This window comes from Ammospiza caudacuta, chromosome 11 (assembly GCF_027887145.1).
Source record: "Ammospiza caudacuta isolate bAmmCau1 chromosome 11, bAmmCau1.pri, whole genome shotgun sequence".
Lineage (NCBI taxonomy): Eukaryota > Metazoa > Chordata > Aves > Passeriformes > Passerellidae > Ammospiza > Ammospiza caudacuta.
The window spans coordinates 21,754,525-21,781,275 of NC_080603.1; the positions used below are offsets into that span (position 1 = coordinate 21,754,525).

General features: G+C 39.0%; 1 protein-coding gene across 2 annotated transcripts in view; it reads left to right on the forward strand.

Annotated features, from left to right (window-relative positions):
- Positions 1 to 25,070, forward strand: part of TBL1XR1 (TBL1X/Y related 1) — a 108,342-nt gene extending 83,272 nt beyond the window's left edge. For both annotated transcript variants that reach the window (XM_058811929.1, XM_058811930.1), the window contains 14 exons: positions 2,769 to 2,871; positions 5,061 to 5,206; positions 6,659 to 6,878; positions 8,801 to 8,933; positions 9,931 to 10,072; positions 10,357 to 10,420; positions 10,522 to 10,619; positions 12,340 to 12,400; positions 13,596 to 13,717; positions 14,194 to 14,268; positions 16,631 to 16,758; positions 16,940 to 17,105; positions 17,989 to 18,090; positions 19,804 to 25,070. In XM_058811929.1, coding sequence (XP_058667912.1) covers positions 2,814 to 2,871; positions 5,061 to 5,206; positions 6,659 to 6,878; positions 8,801 to 8,933; positions 9,931 to 10,072; positions 10,357 to 10,420; positions 10,522 to 10,619; positions 12,340 to 12,400; positions 13,596 to 13,717; positions 14,194 to 14,268; positions 16,631 to 16,758; positions 16,940 to 17,105; positions 17,989 to 18,090; positions 19,804 to 19,830 — 1,542 coding nt within the window. In that variant the 5' untranslated portion in view covers positions 2,769 to 2,813 and the 3' untranslated portion in view covers positions 19,831 to 25,070. The remainder of the gene's footprint in view (positions 1 to 2,768; positions 2,872 to 5,060; positions 5,207 to 6,658; positions 6,879 to 8,800; positions 8,934 to 9,930; positions 10,073 to 10,356; positions 10,421 to 10,521; positions 10,620 to 12,339; positions 12,401 to 13,595; positions 13,718 to 14,193; positions 14,269 to 16,630; positions 16,759 to 16,939; positions 17,106 to 17,988; positions 18,091 to 19,803) is intronic.
- The last annotated feature ends 1,681 nt before the right edge of the window (positions 25,071 to 26,751 follow it).

Consider the following 26,751-nt stretch of genomic DNA (forward strand, 5'->3'; position numbering starts at 1 on the left):
CTGCATATAAAATGAAGAGCAACATTAATATCTATTAAAGTGTCCAAAATGAGTAGTTGATTGCTTGTGGAAATAGTGAATCTGGGGGGAATTAGTCAGCATTGATGAAGTAATTTTTTTAGGATGAGGGGTACGTGCATGGGTCCATTGTCACAAACAATGTGAGAGTTGGCAGCCTGGTGTTAATTCAGAGTGTGTAAAAGAGAAATAATTATTGTATCCTCTTCTACTGTATTTTCTCTTTAACCTGACATTTTGCTTTGGGTTGGAAGGAAGGTGGTTTGCTGCTCGTTCTTCTGACATTTCTCGTGTCACCTGGCTGTGGGACGCTGTCCCCAGGCTCTGCCTGAGCCGCAGGGCCTGGGGTTGGTGAAACACAGAAAAGCCCTTCCAGAAAATGTAAATGAGCATTGAAAACATGCAGAAAGCAGTATTTTGGTAAAACACGGGTACCTTTTAGCTTTCCAGTTTCAAGCCCCTCATCAGGCAAACATCAGGGTATTTATGGGACTGTTTCTGTGTTTTTCTGGTGGCCAGGGTGCCACAGCCGGTGCTGCAGTGCCACCTCCCGATGGCCAGGCAGGACCAGAGCTGTTTGTGCAAAACGCTGAGAGCCAGCCTTGGAAAAATGAGCCTCCTTTGATTCGGGTGGGGTGCACAACACTTCTGACAGACAAGCAAAACATTGGGGTTTTGTTTTTTTCCTTCAGCTACCCAGCTATGTAACAGGTGAATTGATGTGGCACCTGCACGGTTCTGCTTTGAGGGGGGAGCCCTCTTTATATAAATAATTCAGGACCTCTCTGTGTGACAAATAGCGCTTTCATCAGATTTCTGTGGTTTGATCTATCGTTTTTTGGTGATGCAGCAAGATTTTGAAACTCAGTGACAGACCTGTGAAAGAAACACTGCCATTTGTGTGTGTGTGTGTACATAATGTAAAAAAACCTTCTTTATGAGGCTCTTTAAAGTTAATTACCTTCTCCTCTGAAGGAAAATATTGTTTCTCTTCCTACAGCATTTTTCTGTAAAAAACAGTCTTAAAGAAAGATAATTTGCTCCATGTATGGCAACAAAACTTAGCTAAATAAAATCAATGTTTGGTCCTGCACATGGTGGAATTGGTTGCTAATGCATGAAATGGCTAAAAATGCCATTCATTTTACATTCTGCTGAGTAAACAAGTCCTCAAAGTATTTAGTGGAGTTTGGCAGGGATGTCTTGTACCCCAGATGTGGCTGGGGCTGTGGAGGGGTGTGCTAGGGTTGGTATCAATGTACATTCCTGTACCAGTCATGTTGCACTTACTAGAAGTCATTGACTTGGGGCAGCTTTTTCCTTTAGAAATGATAATTATTTAAGTAGAACTGCATTTTTATTTTTTTTGTTTCTTAAGAAACTAAAGCCACCTCCCCCACAGCATGGCTGTGAGCTGGGTGACCACATGCCTGGGGGCAGCTTTGGGGGATGTCCATGCGTGGTGTGAGGCAAATAAATTCATTTTCATACCCAAGTTCATCCTTTAGCCTCTAGTCATGAGGTCTTGAATTGTGTCTTGTATTCAACGCTTCAGCACTGGAGCAGCAGTGGCAAGTGGACTGTCCATGCAGCCATGTGGCTGGAGTTTTAGGAAAAGTCATTCTCTAGTACTTTTTTACATCAGATCCCAGGTAAAACTTTGTCAAATAACAGTAGGGAGGTCACTTTGCCTTCTCAGACTCCAGTGTAGGAGAAGCAATGGGGTGGTCAGTTGGGTAAAAACCTGGGCAGGGTTGCTGATGGAAAGTGCTGGACAGATAATTGGAACAGGAGGTGGACATTATTTCATAAAATGCTCTGAAAGCTGATGTTTATGCTTGTTTACTTGGAAAGGTCAGAGTTTTCAGACATTCAGACATCATGAGAATGTTCTCAAAAATGATACTTTGAGTTAGAAAAAATACTGTATTCTGTCTCTTCATGTCTTAAAGACTGCTGTTTCCTCATATTTTCCAAGTTTATAATCAAAAGTATATATAATCTTATACATGATTTGTCTTTCTAAATATTTGCCATTACTAAAATCAAGAAAAAAATTGTGTGTGTGTAAATATATCCTATCAATATTTTTGAAGCACTGATTGAAACCCTAGGGAAATGTTACTAAAATGAACTGTTTAAAGTTTGTTTCTAATGTCAAGAATTACTTTTGCAAAGCCAAAAGGTATGGCTGAGATGTTTTCTAATCTTCAGTGGGATTAGCTGGGCTTGTTTGAACAGACACTGTGATGTACCTCATACTGTTCTGCACCTTTTCACTAGAGCAGGAATACCTGAGAATTGGAGTAGATAAGAATGCAAAAGTGAGAACCTGCCTGGATGCCAATGTGAAACCAAATTTTGGTCTTTGTTAACCAGGCAGAGAGAGACCCGTGTTATAGGAAATGTGTTCCATAGCAGTAATGTAGATTGGATGAAACTTGATTATTTTTTAAAACCTGTGATAGGAAGCCTTTTTTAGTACTGGTATTACACAGAAGAGTTCCTCAGTCTATACCAACTTCCATCATATGAGAATCCAGCCTGTTAATATTTAATTTACTGACCTTTATTTTGTGGTGAGACAAATGACTTTTTAATGACACCAGTAGACTTATTTGCATTATAAAATAAAGCCATTGTCTATGCTGCCAGGGAGCTACTTACTTTATAAATATAGCATTTGTTGGGAAATACCTATTAGGTACTAAAAGTATTTAATTGACCTACTTTTTTTTTATTATTTGCAGGGTTGTGTCCTTTGTTGTGACCTCATGGTTTAACTGGGAATAAAGATGAGTATAAGCAGTGATGAGGTTAACTTCCTGGTATATAGATACTTGCAAGAGTCAGGTGAGTTTTTACAATTCTGGTTATTAAACAATGCATAATTTATTTGATCTTCATCTGCAACTGGCTTTAGCAAACACAGGCTCATTTAATTATTTTGCCAGTAGGCATGGATTCTGTCTGAACTGTTTCTTGGTGTTTCTTCTCAACAAGAGAGTGAATTCCTGCCAAGTTACCTTCTGTAACTTAATCAGATTTAGTCATTTGGAGTCTTCAGATGGCAGTCGAGCAGCCAAGGACTCACTCGATTGCTAAAATGCATTTTCCTGGAGATCACTTCTCCACAGGGTGATGATGGCACTTTGCACCATTTTCTTCAAGGCTGCTTGAAGAAGAAAATAGAAAGATCAGCAAGATGCTGTTTTTTCCTGTTGTTTTGGAGTGATGGAGCTCCTGCCAGCTGGTCTTGTGTAGCCAAATTCCTTGCCTGAACATGACCCTGGGAGGGCAGATGTGGCTGAGTTTCAAAGGAAGAAGTGACAGCTGTGACTCTGACTTGTACCACTTGACTCTAAATAGAGATGAACAGATTTTTTTACAGAAATAACCCTTGGGGTTCCCAAAAGCCTCATCCCCTCCAGGACCTTTTTTTTTTTTTTGTTTTTGGAGGATCTTGTCCTTCTGAGTAGCCAGAATTTCCTGCTTCTTAGGAGCAATAGCAAAAGACACTTGAATATTGTCAGACATGAAAAGAAACCCTTTTCCTATCATATCCCTGCACACTGGCTGTGTCTGCACAACACAAGAATGCAGCAGTGCTCCCTTATTTTTAAAGCTTCCCCAGCCCAGTCAGATCAGCAGTTTGAGTTTGTGTTGCATGTTTGGGTTTCTAGATGCAGCCATATGGCTTCAGGGAGTTTTGTGGTGGTGGTTATTCATGAAGCTCTGTAAGGGACAACATCATCTTTTACTCACAACTATGATATTGATTGCTTAACACAGCCTACATTTAGAATGGGAAGATCTGACTGGAAGTCAGGGCATGCCCCAGTAAATGAAAAAGTGATGATTGTCAGCTGTCAGGAGGGAATATGATCTTAGCAGTACATAAAAGAAGTCTGCATATTAAAGCAAAAAATACACTTTAATCTTAAGACTGGAGTTTAAGAGATCAGCTTTAATGTACATACATATAGATATATAAGAAAATATACACATATTTCATATTTTACCTTGCTGTTTCAACTTTTGATTCATAGTTTTTGTTTAGTGATTGCTGATGGGTGGCTTCAGGCTTGTTGGAAATGCATTTGACTGATGCAACATATGTCCACTGCTCATGGATTTCCCAAATTGAGGAGAGGAGCACCAGAAGCAATGGTGGATGGCAGAGTTTACAGTTTCTGCTTGTCAAAAGAAAGCAAAACCTCATTTTTCTGCCTGAATTTTCTGAAAACTACTACACACTCTTGTTCCAGTTGCAGATTGCTTTTGTCATAGAAGCCAAACTTACAAAATTGCTTCATCTTCATTTGAAAGTTTGAAGGCAGCTTCTTGCTTACCTGACAGGGAAAAAGGAAAAAAAAAAATAAAGTGGTTGAAGAAAAAATGCCATGACAATAGTTAACTTGCTGAAACAACTATTTTTCTGTAGCTTAAATTCACTTTTTCAAGGTGATCAAATAAATAGCAAGCAGCTACCATTGCTGCACCATGTTTGCCACTTCTTTATCAGTGAGTGCACAGTGCTGATGTAGCTCTAAATGGCAGAGTGTATACAGTTATGGCAGCACTGCAGCATGAGCTGAATTCTGTTCACATACAGATCCATTTAACTTTCATGGGTATCAAATCAGTGAGTGAAAATAGCAAGTGAGTCTTGTGTCTTGGATATATATTTTTTTATTAAATACTACATATCATACAATACTTACATGTAGTTTGTGAATATATAAAGACATTTAAATGCTATATGAATAGTGGATTTTATGTTGATTCATGCACAAATGTTTTGCCATTGATATTGTGATTAATAATTGTTGTATTTATATATAAACTTTGCTTTTCTCCTTTTGTACACTTAAACTATAAGGGAATTAGGTGTTTTGACAAGTTTTTGGTAGTTTAGAAGCATTCTATAGCATTTTACTTTGTATAATTTGCACAGGTGTTAAACAGAAAGTCCTACTGTGGTACAGCAAGTAGCATTGTCTGTCTGTAAATCAATTCTGATGTGTTTGCCTTGTCTTTAGGGTTTTCCCATTCAGCATTTACCTTTGGTATAGAGAGCCATATCAGCCAGTCTAATATAAATGGTGCTCTGGTGCCACCAGCTGCTTTGATTTCCATCATCCAGAAAGGTCTGCAGTATGTAGAGGCAGAAGTCAGTATTAATGAGGTAAGGAGGCCTTGCCTGCAGGAGCATTGTGTCCTTGCTTTGCAGTAAGTTTGAATGTCAGTATTTTTGCTTAACTTTCTTGTACCCTATCTACTTACTTTTACTTCAGATTCCTTTCTGCTGGTGTTCCCCATGACTCTAGTGGTGGAACCAGAGTGGAGTGACATAACTGGGTGGGGTTCTGCCCACACAACACCAGCCATGGTGTTCTGACTTGTTGCTTAAAGGCCCGTTGTCTGCAGAGTTTTTACCCTCCTCCAAGGTTCTAGTGCATCCAGTGCAGTAGGATAATAATGGAGGCCAGCAATCTCTTCATTTTTTTGGTTTGTTAGGCACTAGGGAGGTGGGAGAGCACTGTGCAGCTCTTGTTTGGGCTCTTGTGTCATCACAGTGAAGTAATGTGAGCCCAAAGGCAGGATTTCCAAGGAGGGGGTTTGAATTTGTGGCAGGAAGGCTGAACGTATATGCCAGTTTGCCTTTTTCCTCTGCTGGCTAATTCATCTTGAGCAGGGTCTGTTAAATTTGATGTTTAAATGGTTATTCCAGCAGTACAGAAAGCTATGTATCTTCCTGCCTGATGCTGCAGACACTCTCCCTCAATTTCCATTCTCATTTGTGCCTGGAAGGTGAGAAGCCTTTCTGTGTGTCAGTCAGATTACTGAAGGAACCTTTTTTTTTCTCCCCATTAATTCTGCTCACTTTCCAGTCTCCCTTATGTCTGCTGTTTGTGTGGTTTTCACAGTCCTAGTGAAACAAATCCTTTCCCTTAGGAAGCCTCAGAAAAATAAAGCAAGTGATAGGAGTAGAAGAAGAAGACCCTATATTTATTGCAAGGAATCCTTCTAGTCCCTAAAAATAGATCCTTACAAAGCCCTAGCATATGTATAAGAGTATTTTTAACTGGGTCTTGTCCATTTCAGGATAAAATTCTTCCTTGTTGTTTGAAAGCATGCCAGCACAGTTTAAAAAAAGGAAGAAAACTAGTCAACTCCCCAGATAATATGTTTATGGAAAGTATTAGTTTAATAAGACTATAACTTCACAAGTCAGTGACCCGAGTTGCAATGTTTGCGGCTCTCTCTTCAAACAAACCATTAGATTTTGCTGCAGCCACTCATGTTTGAAATCATATTCATAGATAGCTTACAGAATTTTTTGCTTTAGCAGACAATTCAGCAAACTCAAAACAAGTAACTTCTGATTCCACAGGCTCTCCCAGGGGCCTGCAGTGGCTTTTTTTGCATATTTATGGTGGCCACTTAACTTTAGACTAAAATTCCAGTCCTGACCACAACAATTATGAGATATCACTTCCAGCAGCATATGTAAACCACTTTATTATATTAAATCAAAACGTTTTCTTTAGTTTTGCTTAGAATCTTTGCCCGTAATGTTAATTCCTACTTGGTGTTATCTTTTTTTTTTTCCTTTTCTCCCTGTGCTGTAATTTAGGATGGTACCTTGTTTGATGGTAGGCCGATAGAGTCTCTCTCACTGATAGATGCAGTGATGCCTGATGTGGTACAGACAAGACAACAGGCCTACAGAGACAAACTTGCACAACAGCAGGCAGCAGCTGCTGCAGCTGCAGCTGCCACCAACCAACAGGGATCAGCGAAAAATGGAGAAAATACTGCAAATGGAGAGGAGAATGGAGCACACACTATAGCAAGTAAGTTCAGACAGAAATTGCTTTAAGCTGGGTTTGCGTTTCCTAGTTTATCATTGTATGAGCTTTCAGACAATGAGGTAAAAATGTGGAGTTTGGAGTAACCCTTCAGCTTGCAGAGAATTCCTTCATCATGGATCATACTTGAGCAGATCATGTCTCACCTTTGTTCGTCCCCATTTTTGATATCTGGGGTTGCAGGAGTCAGAGTTCTGAATTCATTGATTCACAGTCCAGTCTTCCCTTGCATAAAAAGAAAAACAAAATTGAGTCCTGTACAAGGAATGAGGAAAGGAGTCTGCCAATCCATGGCTGGTTAAAACTGAGTATTGCTGGTGAAGTTCTGCAAACTCCTTTCAAAAAATTCTGTAAAACCCATGGATCCAAGAGCTGTACCTGGCTCTTCTAGCGATACCGAGGTCAGGGTTGCTGGGACAAGCCCTGTGTTCCTTGTCTCTTATATCTATATCAGTTTTCACTATTTGCTATTCAAAATTGCTCAATGCAACTGCTCTCAGGTTTGCTTTATTCATGAATTCCATTTTGTTTGTGATTGGTGAAATAAATGAGTTCTGTTTGTCATCACTGGTCAAAGGAACTATCTTACAGTGAGGCTTAGGATGGAAAAGTTGGGGTCAGGCATTAAAGTGTCATTTTAAAAATACTCGTCTGGAAGTGTGAATTGCATGTTTAAGTGTGGGAGTTACAATTCTTTCTGTAAAAACACCTGAAGAAATGGCATTTTTGAGAGAATATTAATATTGAGCCATGTACAAATTTTACAGCCTGATTTTACTAGATTTTTTTTTTTGTTAGCATATATGATAAAAAGCTAGAAATACATTCTTTGGCTGAAACAAATGAGGTCTCTACTTTGATGCTTTAATTTCAAAATCTCAAAGTAGTATTGATAACTGTGAGCTGGCTAGAGGAAGGGTAGACCTCGGATCTCAGCCCTGTTAAATGTGATCTACCAGCAACCCCTGCTGGCTGTACAGCACTTCAGACTGGCATCGATCCTCTGACTGAAGCAATGCTTTATGTGGTGCTCTTTCTGAAAAAATACTCCTGTTTTAATAGCCCTTTCTATTTTCTCACATGCACAAGCAGTGACAGAAACCCTTAATGCTAAATTAAGCAATAGCTGTGAAATGATTTCTTTAACCGCAGTGAATAAATATGGAGCAGGTGAACTGTGCATTCCTTACATTCTGTATTTGCACTCATTGTGAATTTATTTTTAATAATAGAAAATGATTGATGGTAGATGCCAAGAAAACTGTTTTGTCAGTTGAATTACCCCCAGTATGTTCTGCAGAACAATATGGTTTCAATCTCACTTCCATGCAGAAAGTTACACTGCCATAATTCCATGGTAATTGCTGATGAAGTTTGAGATCTTGGTTATGTTAACTCTATCAACAAATGTGATTATATTCATTAAAGGAATTTTGTAAATGGAGTATTGGAGATGTAGATTTAAAACCTGTTTGACTGCAATTGGTGAAAAGAGATTTTTGAAAATGAATGTGTTATATTCCTACAGCACAAGCTAGACTAGTAACATATTGTACTATGCAGTATTGGGCCTGAACAACAGAGTACTTGTAACAGCATTTATTTTTTAGCATAGCAAAAAATTCACTTTTGGCCCTGATTCTGAAACTCCAAATTTAAATCCATTTGGATGTGAAGGTTTACAGGGGCGAAGAGCTTTCTCACATTTTCGAAACTCCCCATCTGTTTATAGTGCTTCATTAATTGGAACTGAAAAAAATAAAAGAGCATGACAGCTCTGTCAAATTTTTGAATCACATAAATTGTGAATTCTTGCACTCGTGGCAGAAGAATCTGAACCATACAGGAGTCACAACGTCCCAAAATTGTAAAATCACCTCTCTTTACTGTTGTTTCCCGTAACGCAGATAATCACACGGATATGATGGAAGTAGATGGAGATGTGGAAATCCCTCCCAACAAGGCAGTGGTGCTGCGTGGCCACGAGTCCGAAGTGTTCATCTGTGCCTGGAATCCCGTCAGTGACCTTCTGGCCTCAGGGTATGTGCACTGCCCATGTGTGTGTGGAGTGTCTGTGCTGGCACACTGGAGATTATTATTATTATTATTATTATCGATTATCATTATTATTATTATTATTTATTTTTGTTACTATGTATTGTTATTGATGATTATGCACAGGAAGGGCAGAAGGCTCAGGGAACACCTGCCCCAAACATCAAATGCTATGACCTTTGTTCTTTAGAGAATAGTGCTTTAAAACTGAATTTATTATTCTTAATTAATATATAATAAAATCAATGTACCATAACGTACAGCTACCATATATAAATAATATATAAAATATATATATAAGTAGAAATATAAATATGTATATTTATATACATATGTGAGTATTATTATATATAATATGTATTATATATTAGATATTAGTATAATTATAATTTATATATTTATATAATATAGTATACATCACATACCGTATTGTGTAGCACATATATATCATTATATTCTATATTATCTATTCTATATTACATACTATGTATGTATATACATACTTATATGCATATGTAATATATATAAAATATATAAGTATATAAATGTAACATATAAAAATGTGTGTGTAATATATATAAAATGTAAATATATGTGTATATGTAATATATATAAAAAACTATTTATATTGCTTTATAAGACTACAGCTATATATATTATATATATATATCATATATATAATATATAATATATTATATATTATATATTCTATCTGTTATTTTACATACCGTTTATATTAAATGGTATGTAAAATAATAGATAATACATATTACACTGACACGTATATTATAATGTTGCATATTATAGCATATATTATAATGTCGCCTATTATTAGCATATTGTATGTCACTGGTGTATGGTATATTGCACGCTATACCACATTACAGCCTGTCATTATGATGGCGCATGTGGCCGTCCCCATGACACGAAGGGGATGGCCGTGTGTGAGCAGCAGGATCTCTGTGCCCCGGGTGTTGTGCAGGTCTGGCGATTCGACGGCGCGGATCTGGAACCTGAGCGAGAACAGTACGAGCGGCTCCACGCAGCTGGTGCTGCGGCACTGCATCCGGGAGGGCGGGCAGGATGTGCCCAGCAACAAGGACGTCACCTCGCTGGACTGGAACGTGAGTGCTCCCAGCAAAACCCTGCTCGCAGCCCCTCATGGCCGCGTGCGTGTTAACTGACAGCAGCGCTGGCCTCTGTGCCACCACCTGAAATGTTTGTTCTGATCAGCGTTGGAACTTCATTTATACTTCAGGAACTCCTTTCTAAAAACTTGCAATCAATAAAACATCATAAATCCTATGCATAGATCCTATCCTACCTATTCTACCTCTTTGTGTTTTGTGCTCTTTAGCTTTGACCTAAGCAGTAAAAATAAATAAACAAATAATGTTTTTGCTGGCAGAGTGAAGGTACACTTCTAGCAACTGGGTCTTACGATGGCTTTGCAAGGATATGGACTAAAGATGGTAAGCAAAATACTTTTTAGTTTACGATATATTTTCCTATATTGTGGCTCACGGCATAGTTTTTTATTTTTTAATGTATTCATATCAATATAAATTTTCAGGTAATCTTGCCAGCACCTTAGGGCAACATAAAGGTCCTATATTTGCGTTAAAATGGAACAAGAAAGGAAACTTCATTTTAAGTGCAGGAGTGGACAAGGTGAGATAATCTTTGGTAAAATTAAAATTCTTTCCTTCACCGTTATAATCTAACTGTAAGCAAAATAGCAAAACTATGCAAAGTAAGTAAATGAAACTAAAGGCTTGGGATGTAAATATGTGCTTACAAAGATCTTGTTATGCTATAGCTATGTTCCCTTGGGTTTTATAGCAATTTATTGAGATATTTTAATTTCCTAGATTTCAGTGTCTGTGGATCTCTTCCCATTGATGTTAGTCTGAATTGGAAAGTAAGAGTATTGAAACCAGAAACATTAAACCTTTGTAAAACCAAACCATCTAAATTCAGTGAAGCACTTCAAGCAAAGCCTTAGGAGAAAAAATTGTACTAGAGGGGTAGGTCGAGGCTGAGTTGGATATCAGTCAAACCTGAGAATGATTGTAAAGATTAGAGCTGGAACATAAGGGAAGTTGATATATGTGACTGGGGGGCTGCCAATTGTGTAATGCCACAGAGCTCATTGTTTGACTGTGTTTTATTTCATATTTCTAAACAAATTCAGGTTTACAAGGTCTTCCAGTTCAGAGCTGCTGTTAGTGTGAGAGGTTTTATGTATGAATGGTAGGAAGGGCACAGAGTGATGGGAAATGTACTTAAAGTGAATTCAGAGAATCAAATAGACTATAGCTAGAATAAGGGGAGTTGCTTTTTTTCCTCTGTAACTGATTCAAGGTGCAGAAGTCAGCACAGGTTCTCTCTTAGAGTGGCAAACTGCAACCTCAGTACAACCACTTAAAACTGGCAGTGTCACTGTAAAGTAGGACATTTTCTCCTTTTTTTTTCTTTTCCTGCATGCATTTACTTGGTTTGCTTTATTAGCCAGCTTTATAAATGCTTGTGCTGGCACAAAGGAAGGAAAATTTAATGTCTCAAAGCATGGAAAGGATGTGTTTACTCTTTTGGCATCTGTGATGGTTATGCCAATTTTTAAATATTTGTGGAAGTACAGCTTTCATTTGCAGGGAAATAATTAAGGAAGAAATAGAAACCTCATTCAGTCAATAAAACTTCTTAGACAAACTGAGGTTATGCTTTGAAAGATATTCTGCTTTAGCAGAGGCAGTGACCCAACCTTAGGCTCCTTTTCCATAATTATTTTTTGTGGTCAGTTCATGCTTCCATTGAATTTGGTGTTAAAATTTTCATTGATCATTGAGGTAGGGCAGGGCTATTGGCATATAATATACTGATGGTAAGATACTGATTTTGTCATATAAGGTTTCTTTAACCAGAAGGTTATGAAAGTATTGGCGGAGAACAACATAGAATGAAATTACACCCTTAAATTTTTCAGTATGTGACTAACTGTTAATAACATCTCCTTAGGAAAGAGTGAGTAGCTGATACTACAATTTGAATATACAAGTATTTGAAATTAAAATAGGTGTGTGGAATGGATTGGGAGAATATAAATAGGACTAAGGGGATAAAACTGTTTAAAAGCCCACAAATTCCTTCTTCCCTCTAGACCCCAAAATGTTGTGGCTAAACATCTTTCTAATGCAATCTTAAATTTTCTACTGTTTTCTGTACATCTACTACTATTTCTTTTAGTACTGGATCAAACTCTAGAAATGTATAATCAAGAGCAGGTTTGGGTGATGGTGAGCAGGGTAGGTATTCTCATACTTGTGAGTGGTGGTAGTTGTGGGGAAATTTGTACAAGTTTGTTTATTGTTTATTTATCTGTTTAACACAGACCACAATTATTTGGGATGCCCACACTGGCGAAGCCAAGCAGCAGTTTCCTTTTCATTCTGGTAAGTCTTGATTTTATCATTCAGATCTGTCATCTGAAAAGACAAAAATGTTATTTTTAAAAATAAATTTTAAAATCTGATGCTTGTGGTGATTATTTGCATAATTTAAGAATCTTACAGGTAGTCTTTGGTCACTTATAGTCCCATATTGGAATATTGAGAATGTAAACAAAGATGGATTTGTTCTGATTTTATAACTCACAGTTTTATTGCAGTTCCAACAAAGTCATAGGAGATAAATAATCCAAGTATTCCTGACTTTCTGTAGTATGCTAGCAGACAGATCATGTGGGCAGGCCACAGGGATTAGTGTTTCTCACCTAAGGACTGCATTTGTCATCCTCCTGCTGCAGAGATCCCACCCCGTATCCCATTGTATCCCATTGTTCCCCTGTCCCAGATTGTTTGGCCACAAACCAGCTGGAAGCTGTTCCCTGGCCAGCTGGGGTGGCAGTGCAGGAGGTCAGACAAATTGCTCTGTGGGCTGCCTGCTGAGCAATCCTGCCAGAATCAGCTGGAAAACAGAGTGGAGAGGATGGCAGACGTGCCATTGAGGGACCTTTAAGAAACGTGTCTCGTTCCCACTCCTTGTTCTGCTCGTGCCACATTTCCAGCGCCATGACAGAAACATCAGAAACATCGGCTCAGTCAGAAACATCAACTCAGCATTTGCTCCAAGCAGCTCTCCCTGTGCTGTCTGCCATAAATAGCTGGCTTGATCAAATGGAACATGTTGCCCATGATTAAGCTTCAAGTTACCACACCTTACAAATGCTGGAATTAAGGAAGGAAATAAATCCTCACCCATCCATGAGCAGGAGCAGGAGCTGCTGGTGGAGATGAGCTCATGCATGATGATGTGTGAAGCTGTGGGAACCTGTTCCTTGTGCTGACTCCTGAGAATTGTTTGTAGATGACTTAACTACAGCTTGATGTCCTGCTGCACTGTCTTCTGCATAACTTGGATTTCACATATGTTCCATATTATGATGACTTATATTAAATTTGTTCCATTTTGTGTAAGACTTGTTTTAGCTGCATTTCTTACTGTTCATAGTGTAGATCTTCAGAACTGCTGTAAAATTAATGATTGCTTCCTGTTGGCTTTTATTCCAAGGTGGTGCATGTTAAATTTGTACATCAAATTCCTGCAGAGTGTGTACCATAGCTTTAAATATCTTTCTTTTTCTTTTAGCACCAGCATTAGATGTTGATTGGCAGAGTAACAACACATTTGCCTCTTGCAGTACAGACATGTGTATTCACGTTTGTAAACTAGGACAAGATAGGCCCATCAAAACCTTCCAGGGCCACACAGTAAGTACTGCAAAAAGGGGGTTGCTCTGTGATATTTTTATTTATGAGAGATTGTGAGTCAGTAAAGTTACCAGTATCCAGCACTGGTGTAATTGGTTACAGCCAGTAGAGGCACACATAGGTAGTTGTGGTTAAGGTCCTATGGTAATCACAGTCTCTGTAATTATCAGAACAATTCTCACCTCCATGTGCAGCTTATTTTACCAATGTCAGGATACAAGAGTGAGCTTTAGGAGAAGAAGCATGGTAACTTCAAAACTTTACCAGGTGGTGTACAAGAATGCATAGGAAATGTGATAAATGGATAGCAAAAAGCTGTTAGTTGTTATTGTAGGCAAAGCTATGAATAAAAATTAAGTGTTAAAATCCTGACAATTATGCAAATACTCATAATTGCTGTCCAGCTTTATCTTTTGTACGTTTTCATTTTGTAATGGAAGGGAGGACTCCAACTAACTCTCATTGTTCACTTTTAGAATGAAGTAAATGCAATCAAATGGGATCCAACTGGTAATCTGCTGGCATCCTGCTCTGATGACATGACTCTAAAGGTAATGGGAGTTGTGGGCTGGCCCTTGTCTTTGTAGGCTCTGGAATGCATTCCCATTAGCCTGGATATCCCAGCAATATCACTCTACTTGCTGTGTTGTCCTATATTAGTTCTTTTTTAATATAACAAGGTTAGGCAATCCTAGAAATCCTTGTTAATCAGGGCCAAGCTTTGGTCCAGAGAACTTGTTACAGGCTGCCAGCCTGAGACTTGGAGCATGATTTATTAGGTGCTTTTAGCTGTTCACAGCATCAGGTCATTAATCATTAAGCTGTCACGCTTGATGGTTGCTTTTGGTTAAAAGAGTAAAGTTGGAATGCATGTCAGGTAGCACATTCAGGAATGGGTGCCTTGCTCCTTTCCTGGTTTTCTTCTGCTTTCCCTTTCTTTCTAGTTAAAATCTTTGGCATGTTGTTTCTTCTGAGGCCATGTGCATTCCTGCATTTTTCCAGTTCATCAGGAGTCATTCTGCAGTTTTCAATCACACCTACACTTGTCCTCCAAGAGATTCACAGCTGTGTGCTTTCTTGTAGAACAGGGACAAACTTGTGAGTGTAGAGGACACTGCAGCTTACACATGTGGCTTCAGGGCTCTCCCGACATCCTTACAAACCTGCCACCAGCAAAAATGAGATTGTTCATGCCTGACAGGCCTGTGCTGCTTCCATGGCACAGATGCTTTCCATTCACTGGGACCTTCAGCACTGTGCTTGATAGATTTTCAGGATACATTTTTTACATTGATAGCACTGTCCTGCTGGTAACCCTTGGGTCAGTTAATTCCATCCAGCTCACTGTTATTTAATCAGGGAATGGCTGAATGAGTGGCCACATATCCCTCCTGCTGGCACACAGTCAGGCTCTGGCAAGGGAAATCACCTTATCTAAATACAAACACTTAAGCATTAAAGCCTCCAGTCTAAAGCTGGATGTCTAGACATCTCCAGTCAGCACTGTCTAGCACTGCTGAAGAGCAAGTTATCCTTTCCTGAGTTAAGTGTCTTAAGTCAAGTGTGCTGAGGAAACCCCTGAGAGCATCAGTTGTTTTCCATTGGCAGTGCATGGAGTCAGAATAGCCAGCTTAAGCCTGGTATTTAATACTTAAACAGCTGAAACTCCAGGGTGATGAATTCCAGTCTGGAGCCTGAGCTGCTGTTGCTGCTGCCCTCTCCAGGAGCAGAGGTGACGACTGGGAATGTGTCAGCATTTGTGGGATTCAGCAAATTAACTTCTTGGTGGCTGTTTCAAATGGAGCCCAGGCTGTTATTGTTTTGTTCAGGATTAGCTCAAAAGCCAAGTGCTGGAGGCTAAGTCTACACATCACTAATCACTTGTGGATCACTTACTTTTCAATGGCAGAAGGAATAAATTCCAGGTTTGGAAGCACATGGAAGGTGCCTAGGGATTTATTTACTAGGTCAGCTTCTTTCTACAGCTTAACATTCTCTAGGGCAGCTGATACAGACTCCTTCATCTATGCTAGTTTTGGGAAGAGAAGCTAGATTTTCATCCCATCAATTAAACTGGAAATACAATTTCAATTCTGTCTGCACATTGAAAATCAATTTCCTCTTCAGCAAAGCAGCAGTTCTGAAAAGCACCATTTGTTTACACATGCACCTCAATTGCAGCTTAAACATGCTCCTAGTAGCTTTTTCCAACAAAAAAGGAACTAAAAGTATTACTGAGACATTAAAAATAACATTCAGGTGGTTATCTACCATATAAAATTTCTGCCATATAAAAGCCTTCCCAAATCCCTTCTGTAGAAGCCATGGAAACTCTTAATAGAATAAAGTTATTTTGTTTGTTGAGTATGATCATACAGGAGTTGGAGTCCTCTAATGACCTCTGTGAAGTACTGAACACTGAAATCTGGCAATGCAAATACTAATATGTCAGGAAAATGCCATAGTGGTATTTGTGTCTCTGGATTTGTATGAAAACAGAAAATTTCTCTACTATCCCTTTATTTCACTCAGTCTGTGTAGCAAGAAGTTCATTTAAAAATAGGATCGTGGTATTTTATCAACTCAGGCATGAACATTTACATACTGCTCTTCTCATTTCAGCATCTGCTCTCATCCCTGTACTTTTCAAGGGGTTTGCAGTTCACTCAGGCAGTTTAGTTTCTACAGGCAGCACCTTTATTATTCATTAGCCTCACTGGGGACTTGGAACACAAAGAATGAAAGGTCCTGGAATAAAACTTGGCATAATTACTCTAGAAACCTAGCAATCATAGCAAATGTTTTGAGTGGCCTAAAGATAACAGCCTGCAAATGATACAGAAGAAACATGTAAAACTATTTTAGTATGATGTTGTGCTAAATAATTTGTGTTTTCCTCCTTTTTTATCATAGATCTGGAGTATGAAACAAGACAGTTGTGTCCATGATTTACAAGCACACAACAAAGAAATTTATACTATCAAATGGAGTCCTACAGGACCAGGAACAAATAATCCAAATGCCAATCTTATGTTAGCAAGGTACTATTTAATCCTGGTTTTAAATGCTTGTTAAACATTATTTTTTACCTCACTTTCTATAAAAGTAAGTTCACAGAATGTTTTGAAGTACATAAGATACTTTATCATATTCTATTTGTATTAGCCACAAAAATATGTTGAATTGAGATATAATTAATCTGTTTTTTTTTTTCCTTGGCAGTGCATCCTTTGATTCTACTGTTAGGTTATGGGATGTAGACAGAGGAATTTGTATTCATACTCTGACAAAACACCAAGAACCTGTGTACAGTGTAGCTTTCAGTCCTGATGGCAGGTACCTGGCCAGTGGTTCCTTTGATAAATGTGTACACATCTGGAATACACAGGTATTGCTCTTGTCTGTGTTGAGAAGTTTGTGTTTTGGTCTTTTCCATCCTTCCAACTTCTGTTTATCTATCATACTTCAGCCACAAGAGCTTTATCATTGCTAACACATTGGTTTTGTCTTTGTTCTGAGATTATTTCTTTTAATGGTTGTACATTTAATTTCTCTCTTTGAATGGTTGTCTGTGGTGAAGTAATACTTGTCTTTACAATGTCTTAGCAAAAAAAACAAAAAGACAAAAAACCATGCCAGAAAGATCCAAACCAAAAACTGACACCAACAAAACCCCACATTGAACAAAGTTTCTCCAAGAATATATTTCATCCAAAAATTGTCTTTGTTAACTGTGAAGTTTAAATTCCTAGTAAAACAGGGGCTTTTGTGAAAAATGATGACTGGGTCTAGACATACTAATCTGATTGGCTGTTTCATTGAATTTCACTGACAAACGAGAATGCAAAGTGAGGGAAGATAACGATGTCAAAGTATTTCTATGAAACTTTCTCAAAAAGGACACTATTACTTGTTTTGTATTTCTGGCAGAAAAAAGGGCATGTTATGTTATGTTTAAAGTCTAAAGACCTTGTCAGGCAGGATGCAATCTCTGGCTACTGAACATTGAGTATAAATTTCTGAAAGGCTCATTTTATCATTTTAGTAGCTGGAAGTAGTTGTGACCATCCCCAGTTTTGCCCATCAAACACAGGAGCTCAAGAGGCAATGGTTGTGCCGCTTTCTTTAACAAGGTGCTGAGACTGTCCACAAATCTCTTCTGGACCACTTTCCTCTGAGAATTTTAGCTTTTCAAAGCAGTGGGGAAATGTTACATGTACAAATTGTGCTTGATTTTGTTGTATTAATCACTTGCCTTGTCCCTTTTTTAGACAGGTGCCCTAGTTCACAGTTATCGGGGAACAGGAGGGATTTTTGAGGTTTGCTGGAATGCAGCAGGAGACAAAGTTGGAGCAAGTGCTTCAGATGGTTCAGTAAGTGTTGCTTGACTTGGTTGGTGTTCCAATAACAAACATCTTCTGGAAATCTTTTAACCAACAATGGAGACAAAATTTCCTTCTGTAGCTGAAGGTTGAATTCAGCCAGCTCAGCTGTAGTTTTCAACTGTAACCCTGCTGTGGTATTTCAAGGAGAATATCTTTATTCCAGTCCAAAAACCTCAGAAGGTGGAGATATTTCCAATTTATATTTTCTGTTCCTTCTGGGGCTTACTGTGTCAGTTTATTCAGTGTGGCTGGTTTGGAAACAAATTTGTTTTTCTTTCTCTGCCCTTTTCAAGGGAAGATGCTCAGTGTAGGTGATATTATTATAATGCATGACAGGAATAAAATACCTTCTGCATTACATTCAACAGCAAAACAAAGTGCAGATTTCCAAATGCTTGTAATTAAAAAGTTCCTAAAAATGTCAGCAGCTATATATAAATATCAGTCTGCTTACTTTGCTTAGGAAAAGCAGGGAATAAAATCATGTTTAACTAATCATGGATGCTCCCACTGTCATTTCACTGCAGGGTGTTGGAGCATCCCCTCCTGGCTGCTCTGACACTGCCCTGCAGAGAGCAGCAGTGGGGTGGGAATGTGCAGGGTCTCCATAAGGAGCACAGTCCCGGGGCTTTTGCTTGCCTCTGTCTCACCATGGTTGGCAAAGAAAGAGGAGAGCCTAAGGAAAAGCAAAATTAAAGTAAAGTAAGGCCGATAAGGGAATTGTGTTTTGAAGTGCTGTAGCTTCCTTTAACAAGCGTCAGCAAAAAGCCATCCTGGCAGCTCAGTAGTGCAGAGTCTCAGGTGGCATCTTAGCACAGGTGCCAAAGCAATTCCCTCCTGAATGCTCCTTGCTGGTAAGTAATGCTGTTTTGTTAGAGTTCAAATAAAAAAAAATAGGAAGTTCTGGATTTTAAGAAGCCTGAATTCTAGAGAATTAATTTTGATTGCTCTTTATATAATTTTAGTCTTGTAAGTATAGACAATATCATAAAAAGATAAAAGCTCAAGGCATATCCCGAGCAGAAATTGATTATCACTCCCCCAGATGACCCTTTTTTATACATGCTGTGTAACCTTTCCAGTCCTCCAATTAATTTGGCCCAAGAGGCTGATTGTACTTGGAATAGATTTGTTTTCATTTAGTTTCTGATATTTTAAAAAATGTTGGGCTTAATTTGTTCTATATTGTTCCCTAGCAAAAGTCCTTCTCCTCCACTCTGTTTTAAATGTGCTTGCACCTGGTGTTATCTTGTGTGTGGTTATTTTTTACTAATAGCTTTCTATATCTGACAGACCTAGCAGCACTGGATCTGTCAGATATAAAAATCTAAGCACTACTTAATGGAGATTTTGGGAAGACTAAAACTGGAATTTGTTCACCGTTAACTGTTTTTCTGATCTATTTTAGTACTTGTAAAAATATAAAATGAAATTAGAGTCAGTTCTCAGCCTCACAGTATTAAATAACAGACAAACAGCTTACATAAAATGTTGTTGCTGCTCTGATTGTAATTCTGAAGGCAGCAGTGCCTTAGTTCATTAATGGCTCACCTGTTCACTTTGATATTATTTAATCATTGCTAATGGATCCAAGGTGAAGCTGCCAGACCCACGTGTCAGGTTTTGCTGTGATGCTCCCCCCAGAGCTGTGGGAGCCCGTGGTGCTGTGCAGCTGCTGCATGTGTGTCTCTCTCTTTGCAGGTTTGTGTACTAGACCTCCGGAAATAGCGCTCTTAGTTGGAAGCCATGGACCGACTATGAATGTGTACATAGCCAAAATGACTGTCCCTGACCCATGTACTGCTATAGTCCCAATCGAACCATGGCCAGTCCACTACAGCCAAATGTAAAAGAAATATATACATATACTGTATATAAAAAAAAAAAAAAAGGAGAAAAAAAAAAAAAAAAGAGGAGAAAGGAAAAAAAAAAAAAATTTACACCCTGAAGAGGATGACAGAGTTTTGTCACAGCTTGTGAATCCTGTTCACCAAGTGCTGGAATCTGCTGTGCCCCAAAATAACATTTAAAGGTTTTTGGATATGAAAAACAGAAGAGAGCGAGAGAGAGAGAAATATACCATATACAAGAGCAGACCCATATACATACCAAAATCAGAAGATACTAATGGCAGCCTTCATTACCCCTTCCCCCATGAGATCCATTCTCATGTGGATTTGTGGGGTGTTTTTGTTTTCCTTCTCAGTAGTTGAGCAGTTTGTGTGTACAGAGAAAATGGACTTACAGAAATCTGCAGCAGTAGTTTTTTTTCCTTTGCTTTTAAACATTGGGTTTTCTGTTTTGTTTTGGTTGAGTTTACGGATGCATGAAGTAAGGGAGTGATTTAGTTTCTTGTTTATATTTTTTCACCTTGGAAAAAAAAAAAAAAGGCGTTTCTTTGAAACATGTTTTGATGCATTCTTTGAAGAGGTAGTTTGAACCTGATAATGTTTGGTACATTTTGTGGCTCCCAGAGCACAATTTTGTGAACAGAGGAAGGGTGGAAAAGGGATTAGGGAGAGAGAAGAAAGAAAAAAATCCTTCTTTGCAGTGTGATATTCCACGTCCTTCTCATCTACAAAGCAGGATGGAAATGGGTATAATGCTATGTTTGATTTTCTGGTGACATGGCTGAAATGCAGTAATTTCTTATTTGGGACATAATTCTGCCAAAAGTAAGAATAGAAGGGCACAAAAACACAGGAAAAAGAAAACAAACAGGGATGCAAAAAAAAAAAGGAGAAAAAAAATAAAGAGGAAAAATGCATCTTCTGTTGTTTTAAGACCATAGCTAAAATATGGTTAAATTGTGCACTATTGTGAAAAGGAGCAAAGTATAGCTGGGGGATTTTGTTTAAGAGATTAAGATCTTTCTGGACAAGGGTTCATGCCACAGCTTCTTTGAGAGTTGCCCATCATTATTTGTAGGAGCTTAGATGTATAATTGTAACCAAACTCCAGTATTAAAAGTATTTCATGTAATTTTTCTTTATTAAAATAAAATCTTTGGCATATATTTGATAACACTGCCATTAAGAGGCAAAATGTTTACTACCTTAGATTTAAAAGAAAAAAGATCTTAAACAGAGGACTTGCTTCAAGTTTATTTTAATAGCAGTGATTCAGCTTATTTAAAAGATGAATACTTGCACTAATTCCCCTGCTGCTCCAGTCCTGCAGTTTATTGTATCTTGTGACTACATTTTTTTCCAAATATAGGGTAGATGTAAGCTGCTATTTTTTTAATAATCACTACTATATAGTGTCTTTTACTCTGTTTACAATATCAAGTATTTTTCTTACAATGACAGATGTATATGGCAAACCTTTTTCTGCTCATGTGATTAAAAGTATACTAATAGTGATTTTATTTGTAAATGATAGCATGAGGTTGTGTTTATGCGTATGTGTAGTCGAAAAGGTTGCATCATGTCTTGCATAAGATTCCAAGAGTGTAAATTTATAAAAAGAGAGGTTGTCAAATTTATGTCACAGACGTTTTACTTAAGGAATGGTTTATATTACAGAGCTTTGCAAAGTTATCGGTTTTATAACACTATTTCAATCACAATTAATTTTGTGACTTATGATTGTTAGTCTCTAACCTATTTTTTTATTCATTTGGGGTTCTTCTTCCCCTGTCCAAGTTAAGTATAAATTCATTTAATTGAGATAATGCAGCTTTGACATTTAACCATTGTTCTTTAGGCATCGATTTCTGCTATTTCCATGAAATAAACATGACTTGAAGCAAGTCTGAGTTTGGCTAAGGTAGGGTAGCAATTTGCCAGTGGTTAAGACAAGTCAACAATAATACATGGTTTATATACAGCCCAGGATTATACTGCTATCATACACAGCATTTAAAACCAACACCAAGTCATATCCATAAAGACAGTTATCTGTGGTGGTTCTGTGCCAGCTATTTTTAGGGGTTTGGAACATATTGCAAATGTTTAGAGCAATTACCCTGTGAGTTACAATATGTAGGAAACCTAATATATTGAGTGTCTGGCACTTGAAATATTGCTTTTATTGCTGGAGGTCCATGACTGTGGCTGACCTCTGTCATTTAATGAAAAAAAAAATAAAAATAAAAAAAAATTCTGTGCAATAATTTTAAACTGTGCTCCCAGGAATAGACACAAATGTTTTGAGTATGTTTAAGCTGCATTTTTCGTTTAGCAATGCATTTGTCAATTGCACTGAATTTAAATCTGAAAGTCAGAAGTGATTCTTGATAGTACTTTTGTATTTTAATATGGACAGTTTATTCATTTTCATAAAAGCTATTGGATGATTCTTTCAGCCAATCTAAACCGAATTGTGGTGGAATTCTGTGACATAGCTGCAAAATCACACAGCCATGTTTTAGGGTGTTGCCATTTTCCTCTTTCTCAATCATCAGCTGTTTTTTGGTTGCAATTCTAGTTGCTTCAGCATAGCATCCCACACTCAGAAACAGAGAACACCAGAGCTCCAGCGTGTCCAGGCAGGGCTGTCAGCAACATTAGCTCCATGGGCTGGAGTGTGGGGCCAGGCCAGCGTCCCCGAGCCGAGGTGTCCCGCTGCCCCGGGGCCAGGCAGGGTCCCCAGGCAGTGTCCCCAGGCCAGGCAGTGTCCCCAGGCCCAGCTCTGGCCGTAGCTGTCCAGCTGTCCAGCTGTCATGCCACAGTGCTGCTCCTGCTCCCGCTCGCCCGGAGCCGCCGCGCGCCGCGTTCTGCCGCCCCGCCAACCAAAAACCAGACAAAAACACCACAGAACCCTGACGTTAATTGCTGGTTTTTATAGCAGAAAGGCCTCGTGTTCCAGGGTGGGGTAGACTGTCCAGATTGCTCCTTTCAAAGGGGAAGCCAAATGGCAGCAAGGCCCTGACTTTGAGCATGCACGCACACGCTACACAGTCTTACAGATGGAGTCGTTCCTATTTTTATCAATTTAACATGATAACAGGCAAATATCCAAACAGAGGATAAAAGGAAGGGGGAAAGCTGGGCTCAGAATTAACGATGGGGTAAGAAATGAACTGCTCTTGAGTTTGCTGTCTTTCTGTGCATCCATCTCAGAATCCCGTTTGTCATTTTTGCATGACCAGATCCAGGTTTCTGTAGAGTTCGTCTTTTTCTATTTTTACTTCACCTTTTTCTGCATTTTTAAATTGATGTAAAGATTCCCAACCAGTGGACTTTTTAGTGTAGTTAAGAGAATATCTAGGTCTTCATAAAAGCTTTTTTAGACTCTTTGTAATGTTGATAAACTGAGTTTATTCTGGGACTACCATTGTGCAGGGTTATTTAGCATGTCTACTAGATGATTGGAAATCTTATATGAAACACTAAAAGTGCCTCTTTTTCTGGGTTGGGTGGAGGGGAGGTAGTAGTTACCAGAGTCAGAACGACATGGCATTTCGAAGCATGTTTCTTGATTTCGTGACACTTTAATGCATCTAGAGAGAAAGGCCAAAGATTTCTACCAATTTTAATTGATTTTCATTTTAGAAAGCACTCCTTTTTCCTTACACTGCTTACCTCATGCTGGGGCGTCTGATGGGGAATGTCCTTTGTGTTTAGGGAGAGCAGTGGGCGGCACAGGGCGGCCGTGCCGGTGTGTCAGCAGAGCCACCTCAGCAGCTGACGCCTCTAATTCATTACAGGAGCTTCATTGCAAACTGGGGGGTTCAGCCTGTAAATACAAGGCTGTTCAGAGAAGAGGGCAGCCTTGGGATCTGATTTTTCCAATCTTTGCTCCCCCAGGAATCCCATTCTCTCAGTTCACCCTCGCCAGGCGAGCGCTGGCTGTGCCGAGCCCCGGTGTGGATAAAATCAGCCTCATCCCCTCCAGCCGAGGGTCCCCAGTGCCCGTGGGGTTTTGCCAGAGCAGGGCCTGCTGGATTTAGCCCAGTTCCCTTTTTTGGCCGATGAGCAGGATAGCTCCTCCCTTCCCAAAGCCCTGTACAGCCATTCCCCGGTGGGATCATCCCACCCTCTCCAGACGCCTGAAGAAAGCAGAAGCAACATTGTGGCATGTTAGCAGCAAATGCGGCTTCGGGAGACAGCAGTCAATCTCCATCGAGATCCCTGACATTTTCCGTAGGGAGGGAGACATGGAGCAGTCTCACTTCTCCCTCTAGAGAAAGCTCTGAAATACCACGAGCTGTGAAAGTGTGACTGTCTTCACTGTCAGTCTGGTGGGAGGCAGACCAACCAGGAGAATCTGCCATTTCGAGTGGATTGCAGATTTAGTGTTAATAGTGCTTCAGATCAGTAGTTTTGAGTACATAATTCGCTTTCTCTGCCTTTGAGTTTGAAGCTTGACAATTACTTGAGGCATGTTTTTGTTTTGTTTTTGGTTTTTTTTTATTTTTAAATAATCATTCATTTTTACTTCATAATGTTTTTTGACATTTGTGGGTAAATACAAGAAAACAGTCTGCATGTTGTTGCTAGTCCAGTGTACTTTGCAATCTTGTCCTCAACAGACTGCAGTGTGCAGAACAGTAATTCTAGAATACAGAAGTAATTTTCTCTCTCTCCTGACATTGACATTGTAGTTGTAATGGTTTCATTTGGAGTTACAAATCCTTTGGGTCTAATTCTGTGAGCCTACCTATAGCACTGGATTAAAATGTCTTCATCATTTCTTCAGTTATCCAGTTAAACTACAACTGTTGTAAAAGTGTAAACCAGCCCATGACAGTTTTTTGTACTTGTTTAAAGGACTTTTATTGTTCAGTTTTCATGATTATTGTCTAAAGAAGACTGATATAGATGTTCTATACTGTCCTGGACCATGTTAATTACACTTTATGATGTATTTTGGTTCTACATCACAATGATTTGTCCCCAAGGCCCTTATATCCCTTCTAGGCACATTTTCTGTTGCAGTTTCCCTTTGCATTGTATTGCTTTGACAACTGTAATTTGAATCAGATCTGAAAGAGGTCCAGAATAAAATATATTTTGATATTACCTTGGCTGAATGTTATATACCAATAATTTTAGGTGCTTGGGATGGAAGATTTGCAGATCATTAGGCTGGGGAAGTGACAGACTGAAACACTATTTTTACTATTTGGTTTGGCACATTTTCACATAAGACAAGGTGCAAACAGCAGCGGGAGCTAATGCAGTGTGTGGCTGCAGGATCTCCACCCTGTCCTGCTGTTCCATTTAGGGGAACTGAATTATTTTGTGCTTTACATGCTCCATCTTCCCCTCACCCCCACACCTGGGGAACAGAAGCCGATTCCAGGGGTGCTTGCAGCTGTGTGGAAGATTCTGGAGGCGTGGGAGCAGCTCCTCCCTGGTGATGGAATCTCACATTGGGGAGATCTGTTGGTGCAGAGTTGACTCACTTTGGCTGTGCAGAGCAACCTCGTTTGTGTTACTGTATTGCAGATAAATGTGTGAAACCATTCAGATTCACGTGTGAAATAGCACACATCCGTCATGCATATAATGATTTAATTCCTTTGGAATTGTGGATCGTGTCATTATCCAAGTGAGGGAACCTGGGCAGTTTCTTTTCAATGTGTCGATGTTTCTTTTCAATGTATCACCAATTTATGGTGAAATTGTTGCTTTTTCTTGTAGATTGCTGATTTGCTCTATATACAAAAGTAGTAGCTTTCTCAGTAATGCTATCTAATATTTTGAAACTTGCTGTTGAAAAGTGCCTGTAATGAATTGAAAACAGAGGAGGGAATCTGTTTTACAAGTGTAAAACCAGTCTTGCCTTCCCTTCACCTGGAATCTGAGCACATTGCAGGATTTCTGCATCACCTGGATTTTGAGGCAGCAATGTTGAAGCATTGCTCATGGTTCTGAGACAGAGTGTGAGCTGATATTTCATTAGTGCAAACGCAGGAACCACAGAGCAGTGTTTGTTATGTACATGTTGCTCTCACATGGTAGTGATGGCCAGATCCATCCTGTGAAGAGGAGACAGCATTCCAGGTAGGTGCCTTATTTCACTGCTTCCCTTCCCTTCCCAAATCTTCCCTTTGGTCTTTAGTTACAGCCTGATTCTTACAACTCTGTAGGAGCTTGCAGTCTCAGGTATTCATAAAATCCATGTTCCCTACCTCACAGGGAAATGATTTAATGGAAGTCAGAGCAATATCTTTGGTTTGCTGATGTCAGCACAGGGCAGCTGTAATGGAATAATAATTTGGGAGGGATTTATTGATGATTCTGTAGAGAATGATGATGCCCCAGTTTGTATTTTGTCCTTAAGGAAAGCTGACCCAGGAGTTCTGCAGTGCAGAGGCTTTCTGGTTATCTGACTAACTGAAAATTGGTGCCATAAAGGCTTGGTTCAAGGATTAATAAAGACAGGTTTTTCTTAAGAGATGTCATATGAAGAGGTTCTGCTTCCAGATTAATTCTTCAGTTACTAAGTCAAGATTTTGGCTTAAAAAAATGTCAAGACATCTTGATAGAGGCTGAGTGCTTTCAGCAGACTATTTTCTTTTTTTCTACAGAGTTTTTCAGACTTGTTCTAGATGCTGAGTGCCCTGATTTTAACCTTGAGAACGCTGTATTTTGAGCTCTCTGAGTTGCATGTTCTTTAACATTTTCAAGACTTCACTGGACTGGTGACAGCTCAGACTGAGTGTTCTGCCTTCCCAATTAGAGAATCAAAGGGCCC